The sequence below is a fragment of the Electrophorus electricus genome, chromosome 5, assembly GCF_013358815.1.
Source record: "Electrophorus electricus isolate fEleEle1 chromosome 5, fEleEle1.pri, whole genome shotgun sequence".
NCBI classification, from domain to species: domain Eukaryota; kingdom Metazoa; phylum Chordata; class Actinopteri; order Gymnotiformes; family Gymnotidae; genus Electrophorus; species Electrophorus electricus.
In genome coordinates this window covers 4,913,770-4,930,591 of record NC_049539.1, presented here as the reverse complement: position 1 = coordinate 4,930,591, position 16,822 = coordinate 4,913,770, and the positions used below count along the sequence as shown (strand labels likewise).

General features: G+C 46.7%; 1 protein-coding gene across 1 annotated transcript; it reads left to right on the top strand.

Moving 5' to 3' along the window:
- Window positions 1-1,441: 1,441 nt before the first annotated feature.
- Window positions 1,442-15,600, top strand: ago1 (argonaute RISC component 1). The gene is made up of 19 exons (XM_035526446.1): window positions 1,442-1,588; window positions 4,436-4,622; window positions 5,387-5,507; window positions 5,767-5,948; window positions 6,215-6,351; window positions 6,527-6,661; window positions 7,036-7,123; window positions 7,321-7,468; window positions 7,649-7,768; window positions 8,089-8,211; window positions 8,309-8,442; window positions 8,730-8,914; window positions 9,291-9,450; window positions 9,619-9,709; window positions 12,942-13,136; window positions 13,808-13,942; window positions 14,166-14,267; window positions 14,435-14,634; window positions 15,257-15,600. The coding sequence occupies exons 1-19, from the start codon at window positions 1,564-1,566 to the stop codon at window positions 15,363-15,365; spliced, it is 2,577 nt and encodes an 858-aa protein (XP_035382339.1). The 5' UTR covers window positions 1,442-1,563; the 3' UTR covers window positions 15,366-15,600.
- The last annotated feature ends 1,222 nt before the right edge of the window (window positions 15,601-16,822 follow it).

Genomic DNA, 16,822 nt, shown 5'->3' with positions numbered 1-16,822 from the left:
TGGCTGTTCCTCACCCAGTTTTAAGCCTCCTACACAGCTGTTTATGTTTCAGTTAATCACTGTGTTTCAACCTACATGTGAAATTGATGATCATTAGCACCTGTTTGGTATAATTGGTTGATCATACACCTGACTATAATTCTACAAAATCCCCGACTTTGTGCAAGTGCAAGTAAACATTGATGCTGGTTTAAAGGCAAAGGGTAATAATACCAAATATTGATTTGATTTTGATTTTTCTTTTGTTTGCTTACTTTGCATTTTGTAAATGTGTAAAAAAAATACAGAATTATTAATTGTATGTTTGAAATTATTCTTTGTTTACAGCAATTTTCACATGTGCCTAAAACTTTTGCACAGTACTGTATGTGTATGTATATGTGTATGTGTGTGTGTGTGTGTGTGTGTGTGTGTGTGTGTGTGTGTGTGTGTGTATATAGCAACTATCTATAACAAACTCCACTCCAAGCCCCTGCCCAGGTAATATGCATGTGGGGACCACATAACCATAGCTAGGCCATCACCTTAACTTCCTCAGATAATATGGTCCTTTACCACAGCAACCAGGACTTTATTTTGATTTATAGTAAAAATTATCAATTTTTATTAATAAAAAATAAATTAAAAGCATTTACAATTAAAATCAACAAATAATGTTTATATAGTCATTTAACGTTTCACCCGAACGTTGACTTTTAAATTATTCAATTAGGAAACATGCTAAAAAGTTGCTAAAAATCTTAAAGCACTTATTATTATTATTAGTAGTAGTAGTAGTAGTAGTAGTAGTAGTATTAGAATTAGTATTAGTAGTATTAATAGAAGTATTAGTAGTAGTACATGTTTCCAGACATCGGTATGAAATTTGTTCATTTAATGTTTCCTTTTAGTTGTCTGTGTTGTGGCTAAAGAAAGGCATTTGTGAAGCATTTACAAAGAAAATAATTAATTCGTCTTTTTATTCATAATTATTTTATCATGCTATACATTATCAGCTCAGTATGCAGTTTCCAATGCTTCATCTGCCACTTTATTAACCCGAAATGTGAAATATGACTACCGCCCACTAGAGGGCAGCAACTAAATAGCTGAATGACTCAAAAACTATTTGAGCAGCAGTAGGAGGAGGCGAAGAAGGAGGGCTCTGAGGCTTTGGGGCGACTGGGTGTCCGTTTTTGTTCCGCTGGAGAATCCTGCTTGAGCGGGGGGCAGGACGATAACATACCGAGAGAGAAAAGCGGGAGCCACGCGTTTCGAGGGAAATCATACCGAGAGAGGAAGGTTAAGGGACGCTGGGAGCGGAGGGGCCGACGCCGGAGGTCCGCAGCCTTTGGAGAGAGCCGCCTTGGCTGGGAGCAGCGAGGGCGCTTTTGTCTCCGCGACTCTGCGGGTCTGGGGGCTCCGTCAGGGGGGCAGGGGCCGGGGGGCTTTAGCGAGGACACGGACGCTCGCACGCCGAGACCGAGGAGGCTGGAAGGCTGAGACGCTTCCCAGCCTGCAGGGCCGGCGCCCGTGGCGATAAAGGCTCCGGCTGGTGTGAACCCTTGCGGCGAAGTGGATGGGATGGAGCCGGGACCGTCTGGCGCTGGTAGGTCTGGCAGGTCTGGTAGGCGCTGCTTCTTTCAGCGGAGTGAGTGGCCACCGCACCGTGCTGCGAAGTGAGAGCTTTCATGCAGCCGTGAGGATCTGCTGCACATTCTGCCTGGGCTCAGCAGTCAGGTTAACCAGACTCGTGGTTTGCAGGTTTTCCTAGAAACGCGCCGCCTTGTTGATTTGTTAATGCATGATACTCATGTAAGCTGGGTATTTGGCTGGCTGGCGAGGAATGGAGATGGAAGAAGTGACAATGTTGGGGTCAGGGGTGGAGGGGCAGGGTCGTGGGAATCCTTGATGGCAAAGCCCGCCTTCCCCAGATGCAGGTGGTCTGACGCCCCCACCCTCCCCAGATGCAGGTGGTCTAAGGCCTCCACCCCCTGGCAACTCCCATCAACTCCCAATGCAGATGCATTTCTGAGTATTTTGATTATAAAGTAACTAAATACAACTATGGCAATAAGGTAGTGCCTCTAAACGCTTTTTGGTTAGCAAAACCAATTTCTTGTTGAAATAAACATTAAACTAGAAAATCATTTTCCCTTATCTTATTGAATGCTACTATTTCACATAACTATGGAGGTTAGATTGCATGCTAAGTGAGCTTTGTGTCTTGCCAATTTTAAGACATTGGTGACACAGCGTGTTGTCAGTATGTGCTGACATTTTCTTTGGACTCCGTCCCTACGTCTGAGACCAAATTCCAAGATGTCTTATATGATGTTGACAATTTTTGCAACTTTAAGAATTCTTTTTACCTTAGTCTCGACCCAAGAACACTTTACGCCCAATTTCTTTAATCCCTTTTTATTAATGGCGTGTCATTAAGTGAGCTATGTGGATTGGTCTGGGTTTACAGCTAAATATAATGCCATTTTATTCTGTTTCGCAGTATTACATATGATTAAATTAATGTAGAAATCTCCGTGTTCCAATTTCCCTAGTTCTCAACACTGAGTATTTCAATGTGATAATAAGACCACGTGTGGTGCTGAGTTAGATATTGCTGTCTTTTTTTTTTTTGATAGATTCATAATTTTTTGTTAGTGTTAGTGTCCTATGATATTTTTAGAGTACCTGAAACCAGTTTGGTAACTTTGACGCTCTACATGGATCCCAGCAGGGTTTTGTCTTTTCTTTCATCCTCTTTAAAGCCTTCTTGTTACCTACTAGCCATATGCTTCATTAGCGAAGGCTGCTCTCTATGACTGAGGTGAGGGGTTGGGTGCTGCGGTAGGCCAGCCGAGAGGTGTGTGGGTGTGTGGGGGTGGGTGGGTGGGTGTGTGGGGGTGGGTGTGTACACTGGGCACTCCAGCTGCAGGACGCCTGAGCCCATCCCATCTTGGCCAGTCGGGGCAGTTCCAGTGTGGTGGTTCAGGTGCTGGCCTTCACCATCTACCCTATTGCCCCTGTCGCCACTCTTCTGCCTCTGGCTCCCTTTCCAACCATCTGTCTAAGCCCATCCTGGCTGCTGTGCGTGTGAGTGGTAATCTGAACTGATGTGATGGTCATTAGATGGCTTTTTCCAAGTCTTACACACACACACAGTCACGAAACTGACTGGGCCCAGAGTTTTAGCTATCCTTCTGTGCAGTTTTAAAGCACACCTTCTAGTATGCTGACTAGTTCAGCAGTACCTTATATTGGGTGTACGGGGAGAGATTGATCTTGCCCTGATAGGATGCTGTTAGCTATAGTGAATACGAGGGCCTGAATAAGGCACAGGTGCCCAAAACATTGCCTAGACAAACGTTCCAAGCCCCCCCACAATGCACCCCCAGGTTGCTTCATCTCCATGACAATGCGTGTTACTATGGTGTTGCTATGGTGAGGCTGGGAATGTTTTGGGGGGCCCCTGTGTTTGTGTGTGCTGTGGTGGTGATGTGGGGCTCTCTCTCTCTCTCTCTCTCTCTCTCTCTCTCTCTCTCTCTCTCTCTCTCTCTCTCTCTCTCTCTCTCTCTCTCTGTGTGTGACTCCTTTTCTCTCTCCCTGACTCCCCTCTTTCTCCCTCAGGAGCAGGAGAGCAGCTGGGGGCTTTGTTATGGTGGGGGGAGAAATGTTCTCCAGGGAAAGAGAGGTTAAAGTACTCTGGCTCAGTAAAGCAGGAGTCACCACCACTAGTATTCCATTTCGCAGCCCCCACAGCACACTAAACCGCACCGATTTTCAGCGGATCCACAGAAGGGCTGTGGTGTGCAAAAGGCCGTTTCAAGCCAAGTCCTCTTCAGCGTTGTAAATCTTATCATTTGCACAGCGTTGCAGCGATATGTCATTGCAGTAAACACAGATGTATTGGATAAAAGTTTGTTTCTGGGAGAAGCCTTCATGTTTCTAAATGCTGACATTACTGCTGTCCTTTCTCAGCTTGTCAGCAAAGCTCGTGACTTCTTGCTTGCATCTTTCCCTTTTCTTTGGTTGCCGTGGTTGTAATGTGGCCTGTTCAAGTAGATCTGTGCCTTGCACTACGGTTCTCTCTCCCTCTCTCTCCTCCTTCTTTGTGCCCTTTTGTTACTCCTCTTCTTTTGTCCTGCCGTCCACATGCTCTCCTGTTACCGCGGTTAAACCCATCTACCCACTGCTCCCCTGATCCCCTCTTCCCCCTCACCCTCTCTGCTTCCCCTCTCCTCAATTCCCTGCGCTGTAACGCTAGAATCCAATTTGTATGAGCTCATTCTTATTGATAAACTCTTACGCACACCGACTCACTCGCTCCAGTTTCCTCTGTGTGGTAATGCTCGGATCATTGTGTGATCTCATCAAATACTGACTCTGTCTGTCTGTGTCTCTCTTTCTCTCTCTCTCTCTCTCTCTCTCTCTCTCTCTCTCTCCTCCCCCCCCCCAGTGCCCATGGGGCCATACCCCCCACCTCTGCAGCAGGTGTTCCAGGCCCCCCGGAGGCCTGGCATGGGCACCGTGGGGAAGCCCATCAAGCTACTGGCCAACTACTTTGAGGTGGAGATCCCCAAGATGGACGTCTACCACTACGAGGTCGACATCAAGCCCGACAAGTGTCCTCGTCGAGTCAACAGGTAGTGCCTCCCTCAGAAACCCCCCCCCCCCCCCCCATCTTTAGAAGTTTAAAAACAGCTGCTTTGTCACACCCCAGAGAGTCTGGTTTTTTTTAAGTCCCGTCAGCCACGGGTTTTGAGAAGTGGTGAGAAGTGGCTGCAGGACTTTAGTTTAGTGTGTCCTTGCTCCCACACACCTCAGTCATTTCATCAGCTCTGTGTCAGCATGATGACATCATGGGTCCATCTGAGAAATGCCTTCTGTGATATTTTGGACGTGCACACACAGATTTTGAGTATTACCCTGAGTTTATTTTCTCCCCCCAGATTTATAAGGGTCAGTGTTTCATCTGGCTTTTAATTTCTTACTTCTAAGAGTCACTCAGACAAAAGGCTCCTGATCTCTGGTCTAAAGTCCCTCAGTCAGGAGATAAAGCTCTTCCTGGATCTAGATGCTTTGAGAATGTGATCCAAAGTCATTTCGGATGCTTTGTGTAAACTTTATTTGCTCACTCGCTTTCAGTTACCATCACACTATGGTGCAGGGACCCATTTCTGCTATGGGCGCTTCCAGTCATACTCTAATGTCTGAAGCCGTCCCAAATCATCACATGCTGCCTGTTGCATTCCGACACTTCCAAAAAGAGTGTTTTTGGGAGAGGTTATGTCCATTCTCTCCTTTGGCAGTGCTTGGCTATTGTACACTTTCTAAAAAAAAAATACTTGGCCCAGGACGACGACCGTGTGACATCTCCGTGACCTCCATGTGACCTCCTCTTCAACAGGGAGGTGGTGGAATACATGGTGCAGCATTTCAAACCGCAGCTCTTTGGCGACCGCAAGCCGGTGTACGATGGCAAGAAGAACATCTACACGGTCCTTGCCCTCCCTATAGGGAGCGAGAAGGTCAGTCAAACAGCCTGCCGCACCGCAAGGGTTGGCCGAGCCTTTTCTTCCGTAGGTGGGGATGGAATGATGGAAAACGACCAGTCGTCATATCAGTGACCAATTGGTCATGGTTTTTGGGATTGTTTCAATATCGTTAAAATATCCTGGAAATATTAAAACTAAAATTATTTCACCACTGCACTCAGTTTGGTCACTGTCGTCTTAGAGTGGCAAAACATCTCCGACACGCCAACACCCACTGCATCTTGTGTCGCAGGTGGACTTTGAGGTGACCATCCCAGGGGAGGGTAAGGACCGCATCTTTAAGGTGTCCATTCGCTGGCTGGCCAAGGTGTCGTGGCGGCTGCTTCAGGAAACGCTGGTGAGCGGCCGTCTCCAGGTCCCGCTGGATTCTGTCCAGGCTCTGGACGTGGCCATGAGACACCTGGCTTCCATGAGGTACAACACAGTAAAATTATGCATGTACTGCTTCTGTAGATCCAGCAGAAACCTGTGCCTTTTAGTGGGTGATGTTGGACTTCCTTCTGTTTTCCAGTAGTGGGCACTCTTAAGACTACAGAGTACTATTCATGGCAAAAAAGAAAATCCTGATCAAATCCTGAAATAAATATCTTTAATTTAATAGCTTATTTGTTTGTTTGAACATTCAAAATTTCCAACCTTTAGCTCCTTACCTCTGTCTATGTTCAACCCCCCCCGCCCAGGTACACCCCAGTGGGTCGGTCCTTCTTCTCGCCACCTGAAGGGTACTACCATCCTCTGGGAGGAGGGAGGGAGGTGTGGTTCGGCTTCCACCAGTCTGTTCGGCCCGCCATGTGGAAGATGATGCTCAACATAGATGGTGAGGGTCGCTCATTGTCTGGTGAACCTGGGTTGTGTGTTCCGTGCTTTGTAATTCAGTGAGGATCCTTTTTAAGTCGAAAAGAGCTCCTCCATGGCTACGTCTGTATGCAGATGTTAAAAAATAAATAAATAAATAAAAATAAAAATTTAATAGTCGCTGTCTCTCCCTCCAGTGTCGGCGACGGCCTTCTACAAAGCCCAGCCCGTCATCGAGTTCATGTGTGAGGTCCTGGACATCCGCAACATTGACGAACAACCCAAAACCTTAACGGATTCTCAAAGGGTTCGCTTCACCAAGGAGATCAAAGGTGCGGCTTGCCACGCTAATCACTGTCTCCTGCCCTGCTGTACTTTCAGTTCACTGGTCCCTTAAAGACTCCTGCATGACATGGCTCTCATCAGTCCATGTGTGTGTGGCTTTGCATCTCCCGGGTGAGAGCCTGAGAGTTGCGAAATAGCCGTGTGTTTCACGTTTTACGGGGTTGCCTGAGCTGCTTGGATTTGCGGCCCCCTGTGACGTTGCGTACAGCGAACGTCCTGCCCCACCTGAATCAACACTCCCACACTGCTGGCTGTTTGGACTGGCCTCGCTAAATCCTGCAGGGCTCCATCAAACAGGAATCTTGCCCTCAACACAAGTATACTATATGATGAACCCTGTGTATGTGTCTGTGTGTGTCAGGGCTAAAGGTAGAGGTGACGCACTGTGGTCAGATGAAGCGGAAGTATCGGGTGTGCAACGTCACGCGTCGCCCAGCCAGTCACCAAACGTGAGTGTCTGGATGCTGAGTGTTTCTTCTGTAAACCCGTTACTGTGTATAGTACCCAGAGCTAATAACACACAGTTAAAAGTGCAGTAATTTGGGTTTTTGTGCACACATTAACAAACTGACTGATCTCAGCACAGCAAATGTGCACAACAGTTTTTCAAGTGGTCTTGACGCTGCTCTGGTGCATGTGTGCTCAGGTTCCCCTTACAGCTGGAGAGCGGGCAGACGGTGGAGTGCACGGTAGCGCAGTACTTCAAACAGAAGTACAGCCTGCAGCTCAAGTACCCTCACCTGCCCTGCCTGCAGGTGGGGCAGGAGCAGAAACACACCTACCTGCCCCTGGAGGTGAGAGGACGCGGTCAAAAATGTGGGTAATAAGAGAGTCAGGCAAGGCAGCATTTGGTAACGCAGAGCTGTTTACTTGACATGTTGCTAGGTGGTCACCACTGCTTTTCGTTCCTAGTTGGAGGCGTAAGCATTCGAGTGACACATGCCTTCAACGCTTTTTGCTTGTCCACTTGACAGGTGTGTAATATAGTAGCGGGGCAGAGGTGCATCAAGAAACTGACGGATAATCAGACGTCCACCATGATCAAAGCCACGGCGCGCTCAGCCCCAGACAGACAGGAGGAGATCAGCAGACTGGTGAGCGCTGTCTCCTGGCGTTCAGCAACGTACACCTTCCCAGATGCACTTTGAATTTTTCTTCCTTTGTGCAGCATATATACCTACCATGGTATATAAAATAGAACTTCTGTCGAAATTCTAAACATGAACGTTGATTCAGCTTGATTGGAGATATTTTCTCGGTCTAGTAATAATTTGGTGCCACAGATTGGTATATTGGGACAAATGTCATGACCCATTTGTCTTGGAATCGCGTTCAATTTGAAACTGATGTATTTAATCTGCCTTTCCCCTCAATCCCTGTGTGTGTGTGTGTGTGTGTGTGTGTGTTTGTGCAGATGAAGAACGCCAATTTCAATCTGGACCCTTACATCCAAGAGTTCGGGATCAAGGTGCGGGATGACATGGCCGAAGTGACCGGCAGAGTGCTCCCAGCCCCCATCCTGCAGTACGGTGGCAGGGTAAGACACCAGCGGGGAGCCGTGCTAGCCTTTACATGTGGACAGTCTGTGAGCTTCTTGGGCGGCGCAGGCGCTTTGATCCTCTGCCCCTCTGCAGAACCGGGCCATAGCCACGCCCAACCAGGGCGTGTGGGACATGCGGGGGAAGCAATTCTACAACGGCATCGAGATCAAGGTGTGGGCCATCGCCTGCTTCGCCCCACAGAAGCAGTGCCGTGAGGAGGTGCTCAAGTGAGTGACTCGGATGTGCCAGTGATGGGTAGTGTGAGCAGAACGAGAGTTTGCACACAAGTGTAAATTGGTGTACGTGAAAGTGAAGTGCTCAAATGTGTGTGTGTGTGTGTGTGCGATTTCTCTTGTACTGATTTCTGAGGATGTAAAAATGTTGCTATATTACTCTGCGTTTTGTGGTCTCCGAGCATTCTGTTTTGGTGAAACCAGCGCCAGTGTTTTTCTCAGTTTTGCGAGTCACGGTGTAACCAGAATGGCAGACACTTGTGTATGCGTTTCACCTGTAGAAACTTCACGGACCAGCTGCGGAAGATCTCCAAGGACGCGGGGATGCCCATCCAGGGTCAGCCGTGTTTCTGCAAGTACGCGCAGGGAGCAGACAGCGTGGAGCCCATGTTCAGACATCTGAAGAACACCTACTCCGGCCTGCAGCTCATCATCGTCATCCTGCCGGGGAAGACGCCCGTCTATGGTACGCGACAGCGACTCGAGCTGGTCTTGTGTGCTGTGCTAGTGGGCAATGTAGGAAAAGTCTGGACTGAGTTAACGAGATGCAGATCTATATTGTGTCTAAAAGTGTCTAATATAAAAAGTGGATATAAACTTGTATGTCGCCATCTGTCTACCAGTGAGTCAGTAGTGTGTTGAGGTCTATACAGAGGACGTTATTGTCTCTTAACAAGAAGCTTAACAAAGTTACACTGCTGTTCATTTAAAGAGGAAATGATGAACCTAGAATGTGAATACAGAAATATTAATGACTGGCTGAATCAATAATGTGAGTTTTCTGTGGTTTGCCCTCTCCTGTGTGTGGGTGTGTGGGGGGGGTGTGGGTGTGCGCGGTGCAGCGGAGGTGAAGCGTGTAGGAGACACACTCCTAGGAATGGCCACTCAGTGTGTACAGGTGAAGAACGTGGTGAAAACGTCACCACAGACTCTCTCCAACCTCTGCCTCAAGATCAACGTCAAACTCGGCGGCATCAACAACATCCTGGTCCCACACCAGCGGTGAGGCCACACGCCCCCCACACCTCTGTGAGGGTGTGTAGAAGGGTGTGCTACCATGACTGCATGTGACTCTAATGTGGACCATAATGTGAGATCCCAATATTTTACATAAATGTGTGACAATGTAAACCCCTTTTCACCGTGTGTCTGTGTGTGTGTCTGTCGCAGGTCTGCAGTGTTTCAGCAGCCTGTCATCTTCCTTGGAGCGGATGTCACACATCCACCAGCAGGGGATGGAAAAAAGCCCTCTATTACTGCAGTAAGCCTTTTATTTTTATTTATTTATATATATATAATATATATAAATATAAATAAAATCTCTGTCTGTCTCTCTCACACACACTCGAAGCATATAACAGAAAGTTATTCCTGGTGCTTTTCATAATCTACAGGATGAGTGTGTTTAAGTAATGAAGTCTTTGAGTATTTCAATAATAATAATAATAATAATAATAATAATAATAATATTTATTATTATTATTATTATTATTAACAACTACTATCAGTACTTAATACTATTCTATTATTATTAATACTATTCAGCACTGCTTTAGCTACTACACCAGTGTTTCCTCAGGGATCCCCAGCCATTCTGGTCCAGGTATTGAATTGTTCAGGTATTTTGGGAGCTGTGACAGACCAACACTGTGTCTGAGGGTTGTCAAACCCTGCCATAATTGTGAGACTAGGCCACGACTGCTTGCGACCCCGACGTTTACATAAGTCTGTGAGAAGAAATTCAGCCATGTCAAGCTTGACATTAAGATGGTCTGTTGATCAATTTTAGACTGCTTGGCCACCATTGTCTGTCCTTGTCCAGTTCTTTTGTTTCAGGCTTGAGAAACTCGTTTTGTTTTTTTGCCGCCTCAGTTTCTGAAGATTTGGCTCTTAGATGCTCTCTAAATGACTTCCTGCCAACAACCTTTTCACTCGCTTCCTTTTCTTCTCCAAACCCTGCACTGGATAATCATTTTGGCTTACAGCGAGCTTTCTGTTTAGCATATGTAGCAGTGGAATGTCCTACTCTGTGTTCAAGCACATGTGACTAATCACTCCTTCTCCCTTCAGCATGATCTTATCTGAACAGGGATCTGTTGTGGCTATAGTAACGAAGACTGCTATGTCACAATAGCCGAGTGTGAGTGATTTGTGGGTCAGTAGCTGCTATTTTGCTGGTTATAAGATTCAGAGGGCTGAGATCTGTGGCATGTGCTTGGGAACACCAGGCCCATGGGCTGAAGCAAAAGGTATAATGAAAGCCCTGCTACTGGCTGTTGTGAGAAGCACCGCCCTGTTCGCCTGCTCTGCTGCCCTTTAAAGGGGAGTGCAGGGGCAGCTCCCAGCCCAGAGGAGGAAGGATCTGGGAGCGGTTAGCGCAGAGAGGGGTGGCCGGGAAGGACGACCTGCCAGTGACTCACGCGAACGGGAAATGACATCACCTCCCTTGCCAGCACTGGGCCATGAGGAGGTTGCCAGGCGACAGTGACGAAGAGCTGAGTCACAGGGAAGCTAGAGGACGGGAGGATGGGTGGATTCCGTGGGTGGGCGGGGGGGTGTAGCGGGGTAGTCAGAGGTGGGTGGAGAAACACTGCTGACTCTGGAGTGAGGTGAGGTTCTGATGGCATCTATGGCCTCATTTATAAAACTTTCAGTCGATTTCAGTGGAAGTGTGTTCACACCAAAAAAGGCATATGCCTAAAAAAAATTCTGATTATGAATACTATATATATATATATATATATATATATATATATATATATAAAATCTCTTTCTTCCCCCCCCCCCTTTTATAAATCATAACCTTTGTGAAAATGTGTGCAAGAATTTTGCAGAATGTGAAGTGGTCGTTCTTGTGAAGGAGACTGAGGGAAAATATGTTGCTTAATTGGCACCAGCAGTGTCATTGCCAGTAAAAGCAAGTTTGAGTGTAGTTGCACCAGTCGCTGTTTCTGATTTCGCATTTAAAAGTTGATGCAACCAGTGGGGGAAAGCCTGCGTTCCAGCAGACGTTTTCTGGTGGGTATAGAAGATCCATATATATCCAACCAGACCTCTGCCTTTTAGAAGGCCACAACAGAATGCCCCAGAGCATGTGTGCTATTGTTGTGTCTGTCTTTTGTGCTGTGTGGATTACGAAATTGGGTAAGGAGCCAGCGCTTAAGGGGGTAGCTGCTGTCACTCTAGAAATATGAGTGCAGTCCGTTGTTCCGATCAGATGTGGGGAAATTGGACATTATGCTTTGAAGTTTGCCCGTGCTTTCGCTGCCAAAGGCAATTGGCTGTGCCCGCATGTCAGTTTAATAATGCCATCCAATACAGCTGGCATGATGGCACTTTGGGATGGCTGGATATCCCTGGACTATCAGCGAATGCCCTCAGAAAGCAACAGGTTGCCAGCAATCGGGGTTGTTAAGAACTGTGAGTGGACAGGTATATCCTGATTTTGCAAGGTTGGTCACTCTAAAACCGAGCCCAACTCCCCACGTAGTTCCATGAGAATGACTCTTGGAAATTTCATTAACCAGCCATCATTGCTGGTAAGAAAAACTTTATGGTCTCTAAAAAAACGTTTGTGCCTTATTCGGTTGTCACGGTAATAATTCCCATAAGCCATTGTGGAACAACACAGCATCTATGTACATTTTGTTTTTTTTCTCTCATATATCTGTGAATGTGTGTAATTGTTTTACAGCTATTTGCAACCTGTAATTATCCACAACTATTACTAACCCATAATGAGTTAGTTTCACTCTGAGAGGGGATTAGCAAATTGAAGGCTGCAAATCTGAAGAATTAAATAAGAATACTTAGAAACGTGCTAATTAACTGGTCCACACAAGTGTAACAATAAGCACCTCAGACAAAGCATCAGTGTTTAGGCTTGAATGCTTTGCTGAGCAAGTATCTTGTATACAGTAATTAAATTATTCGGCACCGTAATGTGGACGTTTATGAGAGGCCTGTGACTTGCTTGTTTCGCTGTAAATCATTACTTTACCCCAGAGTGTCATCAGTTCCTGTTGTGTATGGATTTATGTGTAGGTCAAAACCTACGTAAATACTCACCATTTTCCCACCCACTTTATGTCTGGAGGGTTCTGTATGCATATTTTGGATCTGTTTTTGTGGTTATACACCGTTTTATAAATGAGGCCCCTATTCTTTTCTCATGCTTCCCCTCAGCCATTAGAGGGCAGTGCTGCTATACCCATGCATTGAAAAGTGACTGAACTGTAGTTACATGGGCTGTTGCATTAGGCTGAACAGCTTGATTTATTTAAAACAAACTGCATAACATTAACATTATATATCAAAATATCCCAGCTAACAAATAGTGATAATTTGTTCAGAACATACCTCTTTCAATTTCTCTTTATTGATCTTTTTTGTGTGTGTGTGTGTGTGTGTGTGTGTGTGTGTGTGTGTGTGTGTGTGTGTGTGTGTGTGTGTGTGTGTGTGTGTGTGTGTGTGTGTGTGTGTGTCTCCTGTAGGTGGTAGGTAGTATGGATGCCCACCCCAGCCGGTACTGTGCCACGGTTCGGGTGCAGAGGCCCCGACAGGAGATCATTGAAGACCTGTCATACATGGTGCGGGAGCTCCTCATCCAGTTCTACAAGTCCACACGCTTCAAGCCCACCAGGATCATCTTCTACAGGGACGGTGTACCTGAAGGCCAGCTACCGCAGGTCGGTGCCAGCCTCAGAGCAGTTCTCTGCAGAAACCACAACCACCCGCTGCAATATTGACCCCAAAATCTATTTTATGTAGCAGCGTGCAGATGTGTGTTTTTTTTTTTTTGGCTATGCTGATGAATCACTTAAAAAAAAAAATTATTTATTTATTATTATTTTTAAATGTCCTAAATATTGTTCATCGCAATAGTAATCATGATTGATTACTTTTCCCCCTAAATTGTGCAACCCTGGCCTTTGAGTTCCTGCCTAGCCCTCTTGGATTAGTTGATCATTTTACCACTACTTGCTCTCCTTGGGCTGTTCAGTGGGGTTTACAGGAATACTTCCCCCAAACATGCTAATATGGCTACATGCTAACAGGCTTAAAAAGGCCTGAGGAGGAGTAACGCAACCTTTTCATGTCATTAATTTTCCTAATCTTTTTCGTTCACCGTTTATCAGTGAGAGTGAATGAAATGGAAAAAATGTATCTGTAAAACCTAATGAAGTCTCTCTTTACAACGCCATTAGTGGATCTAAAACAATGAAGAACACTGCCCCTTCCTGGAAGGGCATTCATTAATAGCGAGCAAGTGAGCTCAGCGAGGGTCACTATGGCGACGATGACGGTGCTGGTGATGGCGCTGTGACTCATGACCTTCCTCCTCTTTCCCCGAGCGCAGATATTGCACTACGAACTGCTGGCCATCAGGGATGCCTGCATAAAGCTGGAGAAGGACTACCAGCCCGGCATCACCTACATCGTGGTGCAGAAGCGCCACCACACCCGCCTCTTTTGCGCCGACAAGTCGGAACGGGTGGGTCCTCTAACGGCGCGCGCGCGCTCTGACCCCTCGCTGAAGTGACAGTCTGGAGGGATGAGTGCAGCAGTTGGCCGTATCCGAGCGTGGTGGCTGAGTCTGAAAACGACAGGCGTGCACGCGTCATTTGTTTGTGTCGTCATTCAGAACTGTGATTAAAACCAGTTTTAGATTTATTCCGCTTGGTTGCTTGGTTTGATTTCATCGTCCGTTTCACCAGATTGGGAAAAGTGGCAACATTCCAGCAGGAACCACAGTCGACACCAGCATCACGCACCCTTTTGAGTTTGACTTCTATCTGTGCAGTCATGCAGGGATTCAGGTGAGTACTGCTGAAGGATTCCCTTGTACAGCTAAGCAGCTTCCTCCTAAATGAGCTCCACGCAGCGCCTGTATTCCCAGCCCTGGCTGAGCACTCTCTTCCCACCTGTTCTCGGGAATCCTCCTCTTAAAAATGTTTGTGTTTTGTTTTTGTTTTTGGCATTGCAGGGCACCAGCCGCCCCTCGCACTACTACGTGCTGTGGGACGACAATCGCTTCACTGCCGACGAGCTCCAGATCCTCACCTACCAGCTGTGCCACACCTACGTGCGCTGCACACGCTCCGTCTCCATCCCTGCACCTGCCTACTATGCCCGCCTGGTGGCCTTCCGTGCCCGCTACCACCTGGTGGACAAGGAGCACGACAGGTGAGCAGTGACTGGAGGCTGGGGTTTGTTCCTGGCCTCGTTCCATCCTGTGCTGATGGGTTGTGTGAATCTGATTGGTGGAGTCCAGTAGGTCGGCCATAAATCCCGCCCCTCAGTGCCTCCCTGGTTCTTTTGCTTGCTGGAGGAAAGTGGTTGAGAGGGGCTTTCCTATCCCCCAGAACAGTAGCTTTGATAGTTTCCATATGCCTCATTGGCGTCATCTGTGGATCCACACGTGTTGCAGGATGAGTAACAGCAGCAAGTTCCACATGTTCACAGAAGGACTTAGAATAGATTTCTTTGTAAATGCACACTACTAGGCAGATGCCTTCTGAAATGGAAGCAGTGTATGACACCCTGCCAAAGTCAGGAGGTGGGTAGGAGAAACATACTATGTAGTAAGGCTTTGTGTTGCATAATGCGTAATTACCATGTAATAAGGCGTTGTTACATAATGCGATTGTCGCCTGCAAAGGAAGGCCACCTCCATGGCCAGAATATATGAGCACGTGTCCGACATGTATATTCAATGTATTGTGCTGTGCTGAAATAATACAGAGGGCAAGATGGTGATCTTTTTTATTTATTTATTTTATTTTTACCTCGTTTCTTCTGTCTGTAGCGGGGAGGGCAGCCACGTGTCCGGTCAGAGTAACGGTCGAGACCCTCAGGCTCTGGCGAAAGCTGTGCAGATTCATCACGACACCCTGAGGACCATGTATTTCGCCTGAGGGACCCTCGCCACTTGTTCTGCCTGGCCCATGTGGGGTGCTGCAGGGTCCTCGTCACCTCCCTATCCTGGAGCCAGTACACACAGAACTTCACCAGAACTACAAAATCCATGCGCCTGAACCGAACAATGCCCAATTAATATGGAGCATCCTGTCCCCAACTTTTATTTTTCCTCATTTAAAAAAACAAAAAAAGCCGGCCAGGCAGGGCTGTGCTCCTTTTTGTGTGTGTGTGTGTGTGTGTGTGTGTGTGTGTGTGTGTGTGATGCTACCTTTTTATGGTCATGTATGTATGTTTGTTTTGTATGCAATATGGAGAGCAGGGAAAGACATGACCAGCCCGGAGATTTGACTGCCACCACGATGCTGCCTCATCATGCCTGTCCGGATGGCTGCTCACCCATGTTCCCCTGCCCTGGTACTCTCGCTCCTGGTACTCTGGGTGCAGAAAACAAAAAGGGACACCCTCATGTTATTCTAATTCTTGCTCTATGAACTTTTTTATGTTGTTTTTGTTTTTTTGTTTTGAAACAGCACTTAGTTAGCTTCTATAGACGTCGAGCCCTGCATTTTTCATTTTGGCCTCCATGCTAAAGCCTGCGCCCTGGCCGCACGTGCAGAACCGTCCGAGATCAACTGTAGCGCACCGCGGAATGCAGAGGACGTAGCTTAGGGCGGGGTGGTGCACGATCACAGGTGTAGCCAATCACATTTAGATATGCCTCTTTAGTCGCAACAGTGGCAGAGTTAGCGGAAAGATAGATGGACTAGAGTCCATTTTAAGATGCATTTCAGTTACTTACGACTTGGATCTACGTAACACTGAAACCAGCATTATAAACCAGCCAAACGTGATGCCAACCATTCAGAGACTCACTTTTTAAAATGTGCATCTGTCTGTCTGTTTGTTTTTTGTTTTTGTTTTTTTGTCAGGAAAATGACAGTGTGGCATTCCAGCACTTGATCCAACTACCTTCCATGAGAAAGGAAGGATGCACTAATTCTCTTATCCCAGATCATGACAGGTCTAGATGATGGAGACTTATGATTACTTCTTATCGCTCACTCACACACACCCCCCCACACACGTGTGCGTGCCTACTCAAAACTCTTTCCTTCCTGTACTTTTCTGGCTTTCCAGCATCTTAACTGGTTTGCTTCCACTGATTTCTGTAGATAGAGCAATACAAGGTCATTATTTTGATGGTACAGAGAGCAGTCTGTGGAGAAGGGTGTCGGACATCATTGTACACTAAAGGAAATAGCAGCTTTCTTCATTATAACAGCTCTGACCATACTGTCTGCTCATAGATAGTGCACAATCATTAACGAAGGATGCAACATATCTGCTTCTATACACTGAGACGCGCGCGCACACAAATGCAAATAGTTACAGGCTCTCAGTCATGGAAGAACCTTTTTTTTTCTTTTCTTTTTTTTTTCCTATGTAGCCACCC

Coding starts and splice junctions, on each gene's coding strand:
- ago1 (XM_035526446.1), top strand. CDS start 1,564: ATGGAGCCGGGACCGTCTGGCGCTG. Junction 5,949..6,214: donor AGACACCTGGCTTCCATGAG/GTACAACACAGT, acceptor CCCCCCGCCCAG/GTACACCCCAGTGGGTCGGT. Junction 9,710..12,941: donor AAAAGCCCTCTATTACTGCA/GTAAGCCTTTTA, acceptor TGTCTCCTGTAG/GTGGTAGGTAGTATGGATGC.